General features: G+C 40.5%; 1 protein-coding gene across 1 annotated transcript in view; it reads right to left on the bottom strand.

Moving 5' to 3' along the window:
- Positions 1 to 6063: 6063 nt before the first annotated feature.
- The window catches only part of BEND4 (BEN domain containing 4), a 28072-nt gene continuing 15177 nt past the window's right edge, over positions 6064 to 18958 (bottom strand). The window contains exons 3-5 of the mRNA XM_066317059.1: positions 13433 to 13524; positions 9952 to 10192; positions 6064 to 6716 (exon numbers count right to left, since the gene is read on the bottom strand). Of these exons, the coding sequence (XP_066173156.1) occupies positions 6499 to 6716; positions 9952 to 10192; positions 13433 to 13524 (551 nt within the window). The 3' untranslated portion in view covers positions 6064 to 6498. The remainder of the gene's footprint in view (positions 6717 to 9951; positions 10193 to 13432; positions 13525 to 18958) is intronic.

The raw sequence follows: 18958 nt of genomic DNA, 5'->3' as shown, positions 1-18958 counted from the left end.
TTAAGTTTAGGGATTAAATGTGGGGGTTTTATTTTTCTGTAAGGCAGTCATAAAGAAAATCCATCTTGAATTTCAACCTCTGTCTCTGCATGTTGTAATTGTTTGTAGGTGCATTTGGCTGCAGATTTGTACCTCACTGATGTGTCTTATGAAAGACAACTTTCTCAGCATCTCAGCAAAAAAAACCCAAAAAAAACCCAAAAAACCCCAAAAAAACAAAACTGTGAAAGAAGATCCTAATGAATTTGGACAAATTGGAAACCTTGATGCAAGAAAAACTTTCCAAGGCTATGGCTTGAACCCATTCTGCTCCTTTCTCTTTATGCTTTGCACTGATTTCATTGGTTCTGACCTTCACTGTAGAACCTCAGTTTTCAAGTAGTTCAAAACAATTTTAGGTGGAAAAGACTTATTCCAAAATCTATGTTCCAGGTGCTCCATCTGCTGAGTAGGTAATTGGACAATTCTGGATCATTGAGGGAGATGTACAGTGCTACTCTGGCTAGTCTTTGGTGGGTTTATGAATGTGCCAAGGTCAACTTTTTCATGGAAATGTCTCAGCCTGGAGCAGTCTTCCTGATGCTGTGGATAGGAAAGACACCCCAGGTGTTTCCTTGACATTCCGTTTGTCAAGAAACTTGGTTGGAACTTGCTGCTCTGCTTCTTTGGATCATCCTTTAGCAAATTAAAAAAAAAATGCCCTTTCCATCAGTTGAATGAGTAGTTCAGGTTTTGGCTCTTTGAGGTTCTCACATAATTTTGGAAGAATAATTTCAGCTTTTCAATCACATTGCATTTTTGAGAGATTTAATTAGACTTTTTTCTGCTGTACTATTGACCCTGTTCCCAAATGGGAACTAAATTTAATATTAACTTTTCTAATGGGAAACTACTTCGAGTCATTAGCAAACCTGTTTCTTTCCATTTTCCTACAAAGACAACCTAGGTTGAGGCAATTATATCATTTAGATGAGTGAGAAAGTTTAAAGCCTTTCTGAGGAGAAAAGGGTTTTTGAGCTTTTTCCCAACATTGTTGTATAAGTTCATGTCAGATTTTTTTTTCTCTCAACTTAACTAATTACTTTGCTGGTGTGGCTTTTTTTTTATCCCTAAATGTGATACATTTGTAGAAGCTGCTTTTATACTTTAGATGTTGAAGGGTCTGTGGAGGAAGGTTTTTGAATTCATAAGGAAAGGTCATACACTGAGATCTGCCAAGTATTCCAAGGTGGTCCCTGGTGCAGCAGGGAAGATTTATCCCTGCAGAGCTGTTTATGTATGAACTTGCTAGGAAATAACCAAGACAGAGCCTCTGGTTTAAACAGGCCTTAAGGTGTGGTCAGGTCCCATCAGTGGTGTTGGTTTGCTCTGTCAATAACTAAGATTTATTTGATGGTTGCCTGGAGCTGTATTCACACTTACCTTGTGCTAAAGCATTGAGGTATTGATGAGCATAAGTAAGAGTCAGGTAGGGAAAGATGAGTTCTTTTTGAGATACGGAGATCTTTTTGCGATTATGTGCATGTTTCCAAACAGAAATTCACTTTGCAAGTCAGTACGCATTGTATTGTTGTCTTTGCTGCCTGAGCTAGTGGCAGTCCACTGGCTTCAGTCAGTGCCTCAGCAGAGGGAAGGGGCAGAGAAAACCCTGTCTAGATGAACTCTTGAGGACAAGATTTTGCAACATGAGTAATTTTAGTAAAGTAAGATTACAAACACTTTAGTAATATGAGCTTGCACATGAATTTGTTTAAAGCAAATGAGGTAAAAACTACCTTTGTACATATGAGGTTCAATGTCTGACTTGGACCCTAAAGTTCTCTTCTGGGACATTGCCTTACCAGTATGTTTAACAGGTATTTAGTGGAAGAATGATAAAATGAGACATTCTTGACTTCCCATCCGTGCTGCTTGTTCCACTGCAGTTACTTCCCCGGCCTGCTTCTTCCTCATCCCAGCACCTCTTCTGTATCCCTTCTGTCTGCCTGCCCAGCCCCAGGTACTACTTTTCATGCTTATCCCATTCCATATGCCCTGCTGTTAGACCCAATCTCTCTTTTTGAGCTTCACAAACCAAATTGCTGCCTCTGGTTCCCTACTCAGGTACTCTTCTTCCCTGCCAGCTTTCCTTGCTGGCTTCCTGCCTGTATTGCTCCTTCACCCTGTTTGGGTCGCACACAGCCCATCCCTGTTGTGTCCTGCCTCCAGATCTACCCTCAGACATTTCCAGCCATTGCCCAAAAGTCTGGGAAGTCAAAGTTTTTCAAAGAGAAGCTAATTATGATTTTTTTCAGATGGATTATTACAGGTTTTCTACCTCCATTTCTCGGAGTTACCTGAAATTATTTTGGTGGCGGATTAGTAAACTATTCTCACTAATTGTGATTTTCACAAAAAAAAAACCCAGTAGGCTGAAGCACCTGACCTAGAAAATACTTGCCCAAGCCCAGATAATTTTGCAGCATTACAGGCAGCCGAAAGCATTGTTTTATAATGGCACTATTTGGTAACCATTTCAAGTGGCTGACACCAGCCTGTGGGCAGGCTCTGGCTTCACAGCCCAGCAGCAGTGGTTTGCCATGGTGAATGTTTGTCACTGTAATTCCTCTACAAATTATCTGGAGCCAGGATTTTCTAAAGCGTTCAAGAGAACAGGATACATTCAGCCATCACTGGATTCTGAATTAAAATGGGATTTAAATGTCACTGCTTGAAAATCCAGGTTTTAAGATTGCAGATGGGTACTTCCTTTGAATAGTGTTTGTATTTAACCAGCATATAAATCTATGTGGTTGCACATTGAGGAGAAAATGATTTCTATTATATTCATACTTGAATTCTTCATAATCTTTCACTGTGTTTTCTGATGCTTCATACCAAACAGCATTTAATGCAAAAGAAAATGCTCAAGGTCTTCATATAAATCTAAAACTTTTAATATACATTTATAGTGAGACCCAGGTATAATGGCTGTCACACTGACACAAGATTGCCTCTAGAGAAAGAAAGAGACAGGTTAACCAGAGACTAACTTTTATTGTGCATTTTTATGCAACAGAACAAATGGAACTGGAGGTATGTAGTAATAAAACCAATATTCAAATTAGAATTAACACCTGAAATAGTAAACTGTAGGTAACAAATGTCTTTATAATTAAAAATATTGACTGTTTAAAAAATTCTCTAAGATTTTATATTCTTTAAAAGAAATGTGTGTTGCCACATAGAAAACAATTCACACATCCTATAGAAATTGTCACAAAAACTTTACTAGTCTATATTACACTATGCACTTTTCTTTTGTACAATATCTGATAAAGGTCTATCCCTAACCTGTACTTACTCTACACAGTACAATCATCATAAGAAAGTATTCATAGAATTAACTACACCATAACAATAAAAATATCAGGATTAATGTTTTGTTTCTTTTTTTAATCACAGTTTCTCCACAAATATTTGTCATAGAAAATATAGCGAAGGCATGTTGGCACAGATGGGCGTGCGGTGCTGCTACACAAAGTTTGAGAGAAGGCAGATACATAAATGACAGTAAGATTAAAGCAGAGGGAATGATAAGACAAGGATCTCTGTCCTCCTGGGACTTTCTGGAGTGACATGATAGATAGCAGTTTCCTTCTGTCGCTGGGAAGGGACGTGCTGGCTTATAAAGCACACTGCCTAAATATGGATATCTGCAAGGGCTTATGTGCTATCTATTATTTCAGGTCCCACATCTAACATATTGCAGCTATTTAGATGCTTCCATGTGTATGAATTTATAACACCTAATGAACAAATTAACTGGAAGAGGTTGTTGTGCAAGGTTTGGGATTTTTAAAATGAAATGGCTGGGTCAAGTGGCCATGATGGCAATTAAAAACAGACAATTGACAAAAGTTTTTATACTCTGTTATTTTAAAACCAAACGTGAACAAAAATATGAGCTGATGTCTGCTACTGCCTGTCTGTGACCATGATTCATGTCACTGGCCAGTGCACATAAGCAATTGAGGACAAAATTTGTTCATAAAAAAGGTCCAAACCTGCAAAGCCATTTCTCCTGCCGAAGTGGCTTTCAGGATGAAATTATACTTTTGGTTATTTTGCACAATGAGAGTAGAGGATTGTGAGTGGTTCCAGGATGCTGGCTATGCTTTTCACACTAAAAATAAAGCTAGGCTTACTAGTAATTTCAGCAAATCTTTCACTTATTAAGCGAGAGGTCTGTCCAGTTCAGTAATTCTGTGACTGTTAAGAAGTGTTTATACTTCAAACATCATACAGTTAAGCATCTGAAAGGAAACCATCACAATGTTTACAAAAATACAGCATGATACATATTGCTGTGGACAAATTTACAGTATAATGTTGACTCACACGTTCTGACATGTTTTACCAAATAGTTCTGGCATGTGTCACCACATTAAACATAGACCAGCAAGACTTACACCATCGAGCAATGTAACATCTTCTATTATAGTTCCTTTTAAAAAAGTGTAAGTTCAACACCGAAAAGCTACTATAGGATATCTGTACTGTGACATTTCTATACACTGAATTTCTCCTCCAGAGGCCACCATGTGGTGTGACCTGCTCCAAAATAGTCACCTCCTGCCTGTAATGAAGGAATGCTGTTCTAAACCCCTTGGTCTAGTGAGGTCCTGTGTGACTAAACTGCTAGTTGACTTTTAGAAAAGAAATCAATTATTTTGGGGCCAGTGAGTACCTTTCGACCCCCTTTCAAAAAAAAATCACCAAAATTAAAGTGAACTGAGAGGTATTGGACATTTGAGGGCCTAAAGGGACTGAGCAAGGTCCTCTCTATGGCAGTGCACGGTGGGCCTGTGTCCCATGGGCCAGGAGAGACCAGTCACAGCCACAGGCAGAGGGCAGGAGGGAGCTCCTGTGGGGCTGAGCTGAACTTGGAGAGGAGCCTGCAGCCAGGCTGGGCTCTCTGCACCCCAGAGAGCCCTTCCTCGTCTCTGAGGAAGAGTCCTGGTGCCTCCTGCCTTGCCCTGTGCATGGGGAGAAGGTCGGGAAGGGGAGGAGAAGGGGAGAAGGAGCCATTAGTAGCTATGCTTGTGGCTTGCACAAGGTGGTGAGGAAAGCTGGGGAGTAGGAGAGACGCGCTCAGGAGAGTCAACGCTGACGAGGTAGCACTAAGGATGGTCAAAAGTGAAGCGAGCTTGCTTTCCAAAAAACAGTTCCCTGCACCTGCCAGCGGGGAAATGTTGCCTCAGGAAGTGCTGGCTCAGGCTGTGGAAGATGCCAACACTGGCCTGAGTGAGCACACAAAGGTAAGGAGATGAAAACACCCTGACGAGGAAAGGAAAGGATATAATTTCTTTGGCATTGCATATTTCTGGCATGGATCAATTTAGAGGGACAATGGACTCCTAAACATTAAAAATCGAACTTTTTTTTGTGGACTGACTCTTTGTTTTTAAAGCTAGTATCTGCTTTCAGTGTTGTGCACCATTGTGAATTAATTCTGCTCCAACAGCTCTTTTCTTAGAGCTCTCACTCTGGATCCCATGTTTACTTACTACAGAACACTAAACCAGGCTCTTCTTGCCCAACCCCTCCCTGAATGCAACACTGAGCGAAACCAGCACGTTGCCTCGCCTCTTTCAAGGAATGGATATAAAACATAAATTAAAGTGAAAACAAGAAAAGGCAATTTAAAGCCTCTAAAGCTACGTAATATGGCTGCAGAATAGGAACAGACAAAGGAAAATCTGTCTTCTGAAATAGCAATTTGTTTTTAGCAATCTTGTTTTAATGAAAACTGTCATGATCAACCCTAATCCTCTAGAAATCTAGATAAATATACTGTCTATCTGATATACAATGCAATTTTTATCTGTTAGAAGTGCCTGTTATTGTTCTGGGTCTTTGAAAGATTCTGTTGTTGATGAGTGCTCCTGTTTTACTCGGGAAGCTTAATTTCCTGACAGAGCTGGCTAAGAAAGTCCCTGGATTTTCTATCTTGTATGGTATTTTAAGGTAGCATTTATAATTATGTTCTTTTCTGTTAGCAAATGGGAAACCACTTCTCTATTTTTGTTGTAAGTGTGCAGACTTGTACTTGAATCTTCTAGTCAGGGAAAGCAAATAGCACCTAGCTGTTCTGAGTCCAGGCCTAGGATTGCTATCAATAGACTGAAGAGATAGTAGCTGCTGTTTCTTTTGACATTTTTATAGTTTTTAAATGACCTTTCCTCTACAACTGGATGAAATGAACCGCATGCTCCCTTTGAGTGTGCTATGAAAGGTTTGGAAATAATAGGCACTGAGAAGTCCCATAAAGCAGGTCTCAAAATGGATATCTTTCTCTTAACTGGGACACGGTAGGATGGAGAAACTGAAATGTATGCAGTATGTGTTCAAACATGCTTTGGACTCCTAAATGACAGCAGGGTTAAGTACCTTTAACAAACAGTCTCTCCTAAATCAAGTGGTTGCTACTGTTGCACGACGTGGTTGCGGCTGCCATCAATCCCCAGATCCATCCTGCATACCTCTGTTGAAGACCTCATCCTGTGAGCCCGGGTGCTCAGTCCCCTCGTAGTAGGAGGTCCCGTTGTGCAGGAAGGTGCCGACGGCGCGGCCCTGGCGCGCGTGTCCCACCGCGTCACTGAACACCTTGTTTATCTGCTCCTCGGAGGGCATCCACCAGTCGGGGTTGGAGGTGCAGTGCATCCTAATGAACTCTGCGGGAAAACACGCAAGGGGTAAAAAAGCAACTTGGCTTTGCGGCATCTGGTGCTGCCCAGGTGTCAAAAAGCTCATGGGAAAGAAGAAAGGAGGTATTGCTGCTCTAGTTAAGCAGAAGTAAAGCCTTATGGGGGATGCCATGATAATGCCACTTGGACCTGGTTTTGTTTCTGCACAAGTGTGTTTGTCCACATGCAGTGTATGTTGTTACACCTGAGCTACCTCGGTGACTCATGGGACCTGGATATCAAATCCCTTCTTGTGGAAATACAAAGAATTAATTTGAAGTGCAGGCTATGCGCAATACGTGTGGAAGCTAACATGAGCCAGGACGTATTTCACTAGAAACCTGGTGGCAGCTACACCTCAAGGTGATTGCTGTTGGATCTTTCTGCCCTCCCCCTGCTGGCTCCATCAGCACCTGCAACCTGCAGGAGACTCCAGCCTGCAGGAAAATGTCACTGCCATGACTTCAGTCTGATGCTCCTGTCTGTTTGGGATATCTTACTTTTAAGTTCTGCTATTTTCATCTCCCTGTATTTCACACCTATTTTTTTCAGAGACTAATCTGGCCTTAGAAATAGCTAAATGAGATCAGAGGGTTGATCTGGGGAGCCTTGCAATAGTTTTCAATGCAGGAGAAAATGAATTGTACTGCATGTATTTTAGCTATTTAAATAGCTGCTGCTGCCACATACACAGTATGTGATGATTACAGTTTTTATAATTTATTTTTCAGATTCTTTGACATGCTATATGCTAGATTTGCAGAAGGTGCCCTGTCAGTTCTGGAGTTGTAACTCCTAGACATAACTCAAATAGGTGTATTTGAACTTTGAAACATCCAAATATGACTTTAAATGTGAGGGCACCTTATTAGAGATATTGGACACACTGTACCTCATACAGAAACTGAGCTGCTTATTTATTCTGTAACATTAGTTATTCCCTCATGCAGCATTGTGTGTCCCAGGATATTTTAAAATTCTATTTTCTACTGTTGACAAGCCAACAGCACAATAAGTGGTGTAAGGTAACTTCATTACTGTCACCACATCTCCAGACAGGGAATGCTGTGCTTTTACATGAGTTCCCGTGCCTGCAAGGTATCTCATCTATTGGACAATTAGGATGTGATTTTTGCATAGCTCCTCCAGCAGTGTGTCTGCAAAAGTGATAGCAATCTCTGTTTTAAATTCATTTCCCTGGAAATCCACACAGGCAATAGTAATTCCTACCTAGTTATGTTCACATGTGCCCCCACAGACTCGTCTTTTTCTCAGAGAAATGGTTACCATGTAAAAAGTAATGCTATAATTTAAGCATGCCAGAATGTTTTAAAACTGGTTCCAGACACCAGTTGTAGGAATATATTAAAAATGTTTATATATATTTAAACACTGAGTGCAGACAGAGAACCAATTTGCACTCCCTGCTTTAGTGGAAAGGCATAATTAGCCGGCTTGAGAATTAGCCAGATACTTTGCTACCTTGGCTTGTAAATGAGTAGGAGCTGGTGGCCAACTCTCAGCACTGGAGAAAGTTGTTATGTTCCCACCTACGCACAAAAACCCAAAGGGAGAGCTGTCTATTCTGCTTTCTTAGCTGGCCATTACATACTGCATGTTTTGGCTTCCTCTTCAACCTTCTGAAAATGAAAGAAACTACCCTTTCTCTTTCTCCCAAGGAGTGCTACCCGTGTTCTGTGTGTCCAGGACCTCAGAAAGGAGAGTGGCCACATGCAAAATTCCATGTACAGGTGAATTTACTATTAGTCTTGGGAGGCAGGTGAGAAAAAGGGGAAGAAAAGGGTATCAACACTGAGCTTATGTGCAGGTTATTAGGCGATACCTAAAGGAACTTAGTAAATGCTAAAGTCATTGTATCCAGCCTTCATTTTCCAGAGCTCCTGGGCCCCTGAATCTCTCCCTAGACCTCTGCAGCATGATGTGCAATGGACCTGCCCTTCAACTTAGCTCTGACAGACTTCTGGTAGAGACTCATACAGCAGGTCAAAAGATTATTTTGTACTACAAAACGAGCTTTTTGCCTAATTTGTCTGTATGTAAAATTTGAGTTCATTATCTGGCTACATCAATATACTCTAACCACAAGTCTTACCTACTTAGCCTTGTTGGATTCTTCTACCCTAAATGGGAAGAGGCCCATATATCTGATGTGTATAGCCACTTTGGAATCCAGTTGAATGAGTGAAGATATTTTTATCACTGCCTGACCACAGTATAGCTTTTTACATTGCATTGATTAGTAAAACATTCTTAATTAAACTAAAATTTTATGTATCTGCTCAAAAAATACTATAAAGTTAGCTCTGAGTTAATTAAAGGAAAAATAAGCACATGCATTTATACAATGCAGATATTAATACTAAAAGCATATTTTTACTTCAGCTTTAAAAAGTCCTGTCTTGTATGTTTTATGATGAAGCTTGGTACCAGCCTTTTCAAACAATTTTGGGAAACCAAAGCAACATTCTTTTCAATCTGCAACCTTTCTGTGCAATATCCTCAATTCTTTTCAATCTGCAACCTTTCTGTGCAATATCCTCATGCTCTGACATGGTGAAATGCTGGCAAAATTCCACTCCCTTTCCAGGCTAAACACGGGGGAAAGTTGTTCCCTAATATTTTCAGACAACATTGAAAATCAGTATGCCAAAAGTAAGTTAAATTCTTGACAAGGCGCTTGTGTACACTTTGTAGGTAATTAACCTGCAGGTGTTTCTGACCCTAGAAGATGTTTCCAAACCTACTCTGAAACTCAGCTTCTAATCCCAATGATGCAACTGTATTCTTGTGCATCATATCCTTACTAGACGTCAGACTGTAACTGTTCCTTTGATTAGTTTTGTTGTGTTTCAGTTTTAACAAGTGACCTGAGTTTATTATAAAGGAGTGTAATCAGCATTGTCTGGTTTTGCTTCACTGCTTTTTAAAGTGTATCAGTGTCATGTGCCCTTGCATTTGTCTCCTCTCTTAAATAAGAGGCTTTGTTCTTTCCCATCAAAAACACCCAAAACACATATATTATACATACATACACACTTGTATGTATGTATGAAAAGGAAGTGGAGGGTTTCTGGGCGCTTGTCACCTGGCTGTGAAACCCCTTCTAGTTCTGCAACTGTCAGCCAAATGCTTCTACTGAGCCAGAGCCAATGTGGTGAAATGAGATCACATATGGTGGACACTGAGCGAAAAGATGCAGTACCTCTGAGACATGTTACTTTAACTGGATCCAGAGGACGTCTTTCAGGACCTGTCTCTCCTGACTGCACTGACCTTTTCCTTTTCCCAAGGCCGCATGAGTACTTAAGCTCATCGGTTGTGAAAACAAATCTGATGAGATAGCGAAGGAGCCGTCGTCCATCTTTCTTGGAAGAATTTACAGCCTCATCCCACTGTTTACTAGTGATGTAGACAGGGTAGTTGTTCAGCAACTGCTTACTCCCCTGAAAAAGTGAAATATTTCTGTTGCTTATCTTACAAGGCAAATAAGTGAAGATGTCAGATGCAATAAAATATATGTTTTTAACTATCCACGACACCGACAGTTAAACACAACCCAAAGTGAACACGTAATTGCTCTTACAGAGAATGAGTACTTCTAAAATTACATTTCCATTTTCTACAGCTCAGATTGGGTGAGGTACAATACATATGTTTTGAGAGGTGAAGCTATTGATAATTTCCACTTGCCCAAGCGGGTTAAAAAGAGTTAAGAATCAGCAACTGGGCATACTATTTAAGTGTAATGTTTCTTCTTAATATGGTAAAATGCATAAAAAGGGGCTTTGAAGAACGTGATCAAATGGATCATTTCATCACAGCTGATAGTTTCTTTCAGAGGTGACTCTTTTGGTCTATTTTTATAATAAATTTATTACTTCTGTAGAACACACCTGAAACTTGACAGCAATTATGTTGCTGTGAAAAATGTAAAGAAAATAAATAAAGGAACTATGAAAACTAAAAGCTTCATTATTATTAATGAATGCTGTATTAACTCAAATTATAGTTTTAAAGAAATGCCACTGTGTCAGCTGGAAAGAAATTTTGCTTTTAACCTTTATAATTTGTGTGCTTCAATATTCCAACATTAAATGAATGCTGTGGGACTAATTATGGGGATTCCTGTAATCCACACACATTATAAGCCCTCTTAAGCCAATTGCCCAAATTGTATTTAATTCTTGTTGCCCATAAAATGGTATAGTTCAGGATTACCCAATTAACGTGAGCTGGTATTGTTAATATACTTGAAATAATTGAAATGCACAATAAAAACCCAAACCACACCCTCCTAAAGACTCATTCACTACTACAGCTGTGCTTCTTTATCAAAACACAGAAGTCCAGAAGCCCAGTTAGTGAAGTCTGTGCAGCCCCCAGGCTCAACAGGAGCTTGCAGGGGGCTAAAGAAACACAGGTCTGGTGCTCAGCGAGGCGCTCAGCCACATGCCACACTTGTGGGCAGCTGCTGCAAAGTTCTCACTTCCAGGCCTTTGATATCTGAAAACTATTTTAAGGACTACCCTTGCCTTCTTTCATATATTTATTATAGCATCTTGAGAGACGGCTTGAGAGCATCTTTGAAGTTTTTCCTCAGGTATTTGCTTTTAATTTTTTTTTGCAAGTTTGCTAAATATACGGAAGACTGAATTCAGTGAAGACTGTGCTGAGATTATCATTAGATAATCTGTATGATCTAAAATCACACCACCTCCCCGTGGGGTTAGCATCACTAGGAGCTCAGCTTGTGTGACTGTCTGCTACTTGTTTGCCTTGCTGCAAGCTGCTGGCAAAGACAGCTGTGGACAACCCCAAAACACTGCAAAGGAAGCCAAAATGTAAGGGAAAAGATGGGCTTTGTCTGTCTGAGGGGCCACTCCCCCCCCCAAACGCCTCAACACTTCACTCACTTCCCTGTGGCTGTAAATTCAAGCTTGTAACCCCTAAGACAAGAACCCTTCACCTATAGTCTAGCCCTGTTACAATTTGGGGCTTTCTCTTTGCACTTCATTATCTCCTCAGGTCACTGCAAACAGGTCAGAGCCAATTCCTGCCCCTCCATTCAGGACACAGGCAGCTGCTTGAGCTTCTGCCCAGTACATGAACCCCTGGGAACCAGTAATAAGTCTGAAGAGCTCTGCCATGGAAGAACATTACAATCCATCCAGTCCAGCTCCTTGTCATCTTCCAACACTGTGAAGGAGCTGGGGAAGGAAGAAGAGCAGAGGGGCAGCATGGAAAGCTCTTTGGAGGTAATATACTCTTAATGCTGAAGTAATTGTGACCACTCTGGCCCAGGGGGAGCTGACATGAGTACTCTCTTGGCTTGTTCCACTACATCAGTACAAAGGACCACATGATCCTCATGCTGGTACTTAATTCTTTTTCAGCAGCTAGCTTCATATCCTGTTTATATAAAATAAGTTGTTTTCCTACTTTAGATTTCTGATACCTATTTTTTTTTTCCTGTTAAAAAAACCCATTTAGTGAAGCAATGACCATTTTTACTGATACCACTGCAAAGTATAAGCTGCAGGTAACTGTAGGTGCTGCCCTGCTTTCAAGCCCTGTCAGGCCTGGCTTATGCAATAGAAGCCCATAATGGCACAGGGTAAGGCTCCAGGCTTGCTGAACTGCCTTAAGGACAGATGCTCATGTGTGGCTTTGGCAAGCAGCAAGCTATCCTAGAAGCTATTCTGTTTATACATGTAACACTGATGAAAACAGATGCAGAAAGGCCCACATCTAGATTCCGTGAGAGCTCACACTGCTGTTAACTGAGCAGAGGGTAGTAAATTTTGCGTAACTCCTCAGCCTCAATTTTATGACACTTCTCTCTTGTTCCCCCTGAAACAGGTGATATTTTTTCCTCATTCTTCTCCAAGGCATGATATAGTGTTATGCCACTCTGTTAAACAATTACTGGATTCCTGCTACAGATACACTTTCATTGCTTCCTCTGAAAGTAAAGCACTTCTGGGCAAAACATTCTCGGTAAATATATGATGTAGTTTGGTGTGTCCAGCAGTCATTAAACTAAAACAAACATAAAACTTCCCAGAGATGAAATAAGCAGACTCTGAAGGAAGAACCAAAATACGAATGATCTCTGCCTGTATTTGTACATGATTAATAAAAGATTACTATCTGTGCTTAATTGAATAAAAAATTCTGTCACCCTAAGACAAGCTATTCTTTGTGAGACATTACAGAACAGCCTCAGTTTTTACAGTACTTGAAAATTTTAGTTGAGCAAAAGAGCATTAAAAAAGGAAAATGAATGCTTGGAATATACTTGAATGGTAACAGCTAGAGATAAATATAAATATGTACATATCGATTAGCACAGGATAAAACTGAGTGAAAAAGCAAAGTGATACACACCCTGAACTGCTGCATGCCATGTCACCAGGCTAGCCCTAGCCTAAATTCTACTCACAAATAGGGTGTTTCTGAAGAAAAAGGGAATAAAAACTACCCAAAGCAAGGCAAGCACACTCAGTAAGGTCATTCTAGATTATACCAATGATGTGTATCCTCCATTTAGGGGATTACTGTCCTTAAGAAAGACAGTTTTTAACCTATTTTTAACTACTAAATGCCTACTGATTTATTTGCCTACATATTAGTGATGAAGTATCAAGCATAAAGAGATGTAGCTTGTTTTCACTGTACCCTACCTCGGTTGGATGGTCTGTTGGCTGTGGTACCATGAGCTGGTTGTGATGCTGAAGTACGGTCTTCAAGTAATCTAAAACCGTCTGGCAGGGCACTGCACGAAACAAATGGCAATTACTGCATATTAGCTATAAAGCACCAAATAGAACAGCAATATTAAATCAAGCAGTGTTCCTTAGTGTCTATTTTCTATGTCTGTGAGATTTATTTCAAATAGGAAATACTTCTTGTTTCGATTTGTGCAGATATTCCATTTAATAAGTGTACAAGTATTGTATTCCCTATACTGAGATCTCTGAGAAACTACTTTTATTTTCTGCCACTGGTTTTCAAAGGGTTTTTTCCCCAAGTTTGAAATTATAATTACTACAAATACAAATTAGGTCAGCAGTAATGATGATAAGAAAAAAAAATCTGTAAATACTGTAAATCCCAAACCATACAAAGGAGAAAACATTTATTGAACCTAAATAATGCATTGATTAACATGTAAATATGCTCAAATGTTTTTCAAACTACAGACTGATTAAATATACTAAAGAGATTCAGTGACTCGTATACTTTAATTTCTACTCCCTCTCTCCTCCCAAATTTGTTATAAAACTAGGTGTTAGGCAAATTGCTTTATTTCTATTTGCCCTTGTCCTCCCCGCTTTCCATTCCCACCACTCTCATCCATTTCAGTAGTGGTAACAACATCCTATTCCCTTCTGTCGAGGTGATAGGTTAATTAGGGGATGATTCAATTATGGGTCTCTCTTAAGCAGATGCTGCCACATCCCTGATTAACTCTGGAGTATTTTTGAAATACAGCTCTTTTCTCCTGAGCTTGAAACACCATAGGAGAATTAAGTAGATATTAATCCAACATTACAACTGACTTCTGAAAGACTAAATAAGCATAGTTTTTAAGGTACCTTATGACTCTCACATCTTGTATGGGTTGTTTTTGTAAAGAATTCAGATTTAATCATAGCTTCAGCTCAAAATCCAGAAGAAATATTTGCATTCCTTTTTTTTATTATAGTTACTATTTCTTGGCATCTTATTATTTCTTTACACCCGAAAAAGTGTGGTGTTTTGGGTTTTATCTTAAGCTGGCAATCAGAAAGCAAGCACTGAAACATCTGAGAATGTCGGAAGGTAGGATTTATGGGTATTTTGCCCTCTTTCCTTGGCATTCACACCACACAGCTACTATGTCCCTGTCTAGGAAGCCAAGGTGCAGAACAAAATCACTCTGTGCAAAACAAGACCCTTTACTGTGGAATAAGAGGAGTTACATCCAGCAGTCTGCATACAGAAGCCATGCAAAGTGCCTGATAAAATGAACAAATTCCTGTGTTATTGCACCCCACATTGACTTCTCTGTAAAGACAACCCATCACTGTATTTACTCCAGCTTCTGTTTTCTTCACACAGTAAGTAACCTCACTGCAGACTCTCCAAGGATGTGTTTACCTATGTGCTTCCAAGGGGATGGGGCTCAAGCAGCAGACAACAGGAAATTACTTAACCTGTTGTGTCCCCAGCAGATGAAGTACAGCTCCACTTCAACTCTGTGCTGCTGATAAAATGCCTTCTCATTACCAGTGAGAAACATGAAAGTCCTAAAAGCTGCCTGAAGCTTATAAAAACTTCTATCATCATAAAAGCAGAAATGTTTTGAGCACAACACTGCATGATTTTTTTATCATTGTACTGACTGGAGGATGCTGATCACTTCTGACTTCAAAGCCATGACACAGCACAGTTTGCTGTTGGTACAAATAACCACAGCCTTTCAAACACCAGGTGCTACTTGCAAATCCAGACTTTTTGGGCTGCCATATCAACTGAAGCCTAGAAGAAACCACAAAGAGGGCAGCACAAGGTGGAGAGTCAAAGCTTTGGTTTTGCTGCTGTGTCCCCCTTACAGCTCTGCAGATATTCTCTTTGCTGAGAACTGTTTCCTCCAACCTCTTCAGGAAACGCAACTTTTTAAGAGCCTGGAGGCCCCAGCTGGGGAGATGAATAATCATTTAAATCTGCTAGTTTATTTATTTTCTTTTCTCTTTGATGTGGTCTCTACAGGGTTAACAAAATCATAGCCCCAAAGGCTGATACTCTGCATGCTTGTGCAGGCATCCACTATCAGGACATCACCAACAGGGATTTGTTCTTACTGTAAGTAGTGGGAGAGATACCAACATCACCAAGATAGCACTTTCTATGATTTAGTAGAAAGCCTGTGGGGAGGCAGTAACTTTCCTGACCACTTGGGAAGAAGTTTCCACAGCTTTTACTTTCTGAAAGTGCCAGCATCTCAGAACAGACACTGGAGATGGCAAAGCAGCCTGGACTGCAGAGAATGAAAGGGCAAGGTCTTTGCAGCAGCTAAAGGGCAAGGAGGAGGGTCTACAGGGAACCTGGTGTCCCAGGGAAGGCTGGTCTGGCTCAGGTGTTGACCAGGACACATGTAGGACTTGGCAGGTATTTGCTGTTATTGATCCAAGTTAAAGAACTTTGTTGTTATTCTAGGTAACTATATGTTGTAACAAGTGCTTATTCAGCACAGCTTGCCACAGCTTTCTCTGCAGAGAATCCTAATTTCTAATAAACAGTTGAACAGTGATTGGGGTGGTCATGCACTTGCCAATGACAAAATCCAGGCTATGATCTCTCAGCCTGCCACATAGCACAAGTAACTCCCTGGACTAAATCCTCCTGGCAACAGACAGCATCAGTGGGTAAAACACAGGAGAACTCAAGCAGTCATCTCCAAGTGATGCAGTGATTCCTACCCTCAGCAACAGAAACATTATTTCAAATCTGTATTTTGTTTTCCTTCAAACTGGGGTTTACAAAATGTTTGGAAATTGTCTGTTACTTGTTACATACTTAGTGGTAAAGTAATTTCTCCCTCTTCTCTTAGCTAAGCGCAACACTGACCTTTCACAGGCGCTGGGCTCCTGCTAAAAGCAGAATCCCCACACCTACTTACATGTCTGTACAGCTGAAGGCTGTGGGTTTTTGGCCATGCTGTGCATCCATACCCAGCCAGAAAGTCACCATGTCTCCCAAAAGTCTTTCTCAGGGCACATTTCCCAGGAGCTGAAACCAAGAAGTGCAGTATTCTCTGTGCCCCAATACACAGAGATTGGCCAGGTCTGTGGCCTCTCATCTTCCTCTGCACCACTTGCAAGCTGTAAGCAATGACTGTATGCTTTCCCTCATGGATTAAAGTATTAAAAACATGGGCTGTGAACAGAAAAATCCCTCCAGAAATTCAACTACATCATGGCAGTTTTCCCAAATTTCCCGAACACAAATATATTTGTATTTTTAAATCATGTTTTGTAATATAGTGTTATATGACACCCCAAATACCTACAATACTCATCAACCAAACTTTTCATCTCATCAAAACCATAATTTGGCAAGATGTTGCCTGGTATTAATGCCATTATTCTGGTTTAGCACTCTATTAATTGAAGCTGGCATCAGCTGTGCAATTAGTTTGTCTGGGCTCAGTATCAGGCCAATGAAACCACCATCATCCAGAACATCTCACACCCGTTAAAAAAAAAGTAAAATCTGATACTAATTTCATCTTTCAGTCTTCTGAATAGAAGATATTACAAAGTATTACAAAACATAAAGAAAAATTATGGTCAGAGTCGTCTTTTACATGTTTGGTTTAGCTCCTGAAGTGAGTTGTCCAAACCTCATGGTTTTGCAAACATGATGGTTTTGTAGCAGCTGCCAAGTGCCTTCAGTAAAAAGTTGATGTGCACTTAGGGATAAAAATCTGGATGCCAAAGCAGCTACTGCTCTTCAGCTGTCCCAGCACTGGGAGGCAGCTGGGATTTAGTAGAAAGGAAGCTGAGGCTGCATTCCCACATGAAGCTCCTGATGCCTGCGTGATAACACCCAGAGTGACAATGGAGATGGAAAATATTTCTACGGGCTTACCATCACCATTATATTGGTGTGACTGCATCATGTTACTCTTCACAAGTACCAGAACAGAAGTACTCAACGAGCAGTTCCATATTACTGATAAAACATATTTCCATCTGATAATGGTCCAGTACTGTTACTAGGATATCATATTTTTCCTTTGTTGTGCCAGGGAGAGGAAGCTTCTCTAGACAATGCTCCAGAATTAATTTTAATTATTAATTTGCCACTGATCCAAACTTCTGCTTTTTACACATCACCATTAACTTCCCCTCTAATCTATTTGTTATGTTTCTAACTGTTCTTTTACTTTCCCTCTAAACTGGTTGGTTTTGTAACCAACACAAAAGTTTTCCTCCTAAATAGTCTTTTGGGGCCTTCAGTAACATGTTTTTAATCTTTCCCAACTATCACCCACTCTATTTTTTTTCTTTTTAAACCTTTGCCTCTAATAATTGTTTCCAAATTTTTATGAAGAGCCAAGAGCATCTCTATTATTGGTTTGAGCTGGGGTTTTGCTCATTATAAATATTACTGGGACACAATCACTTACATTGGTGTCTGTCAAAATGAGAACTCTCATTCATCCTCCCAAAAATGCAGTCTCCAGGGTAAAACGTTCCAGGGCTGTTTATACTGCCAAAGCACAGCACTGTGAAGAGATGCTTGGGCTTGCTGTACATAAGGCACATCTCCAAGGTAAATAAAGTGTATCTCCAACGTCTCCTGCAGCATCAGACAGTCCCAGTGAGAAGGGATGGCTCACCCCCAGTTTGGCTGCCTGTCTCTGCAGTGGCCACAGCCCCATAAACAGACAATCAGAAATCTGGTTATTCTGTTCATTAATAAGATTTTGTGCTCTGTGGCTGCCACTGGCTAGTATTCCTCCTGGCGCTCCTCAGAAGATGAATCCCTCAGCACTCAAGATCATTTACCTCTGACTCACCAGTGAGGAGGAGAATTAGGCAGGGTGTACATCTACATCCACCCCGTTCAGGCCAGCAGCTGTTAGCTCAGAGTGGCTCAGCACTGCTCTGTGTCCTCCTTCACTTGACCTTGAGCGAGGCTTCTCTCAGAGTTCATTGCAGGGCATTTCTAAATTGATGCTCGACTGTCAAAAAGATGTAACAAATGATAGGGAACGTGCTGACGAACCACAGGGCTGTGTGAATTTCTTATAACATTAATGGAGATGCCTTTGCTGCCTGAGACTTGGACAAGTGTGCACGGCTGGGATTATTTTAGCTCATACGGTCATTTATTTCAATAGTCAGCTGAAAGCCAGCAAAAGCTGCATGGATGGTCCTCGAAGGCAAGTTGTTTGGGGTGTGATGAGCTGGAAAAACAGCAAGGGGCGAGGAGAGGTGGGGGTTAGGATCTGTGGAGGAACTCATTTCAGAGCTCAAGAGCCTACAGATATGCATATTTGTGACTGGATGGTAAAATAAAATCAGCATCCATTTGTAGTGAAAGGATACAGCAGAAATCAAAAGAATCGACATTATATGTAGGAGGGTGGTAAAGATTTCTTAAACTGACCTACATGCCAGCCAAAAACAGGGAAGGGAGAAAATTTCAAGCAAATA

Source organism: Sylvia atricapilla, chromosome 4 (genome assembly GCF_009819655.1).
Source record: "Sylvia atricapilla isolate bSylAtr1 chromosome 4, bSylAtr1.pri, whole genome shotgun sequence".
NCBI classification, from domain to species: domain Eukaryota; kingdom Metazoa; phylum Chordata; class Aves; order Passeriformes; family Sylviidae; genus Sylvia; species Sylvia atricapilla.
The sequence above is the reverse complement of the archived record's forward strand: the minus strand, read 5'-3'. Positions and strand labels throughout refer to the sequence as shown.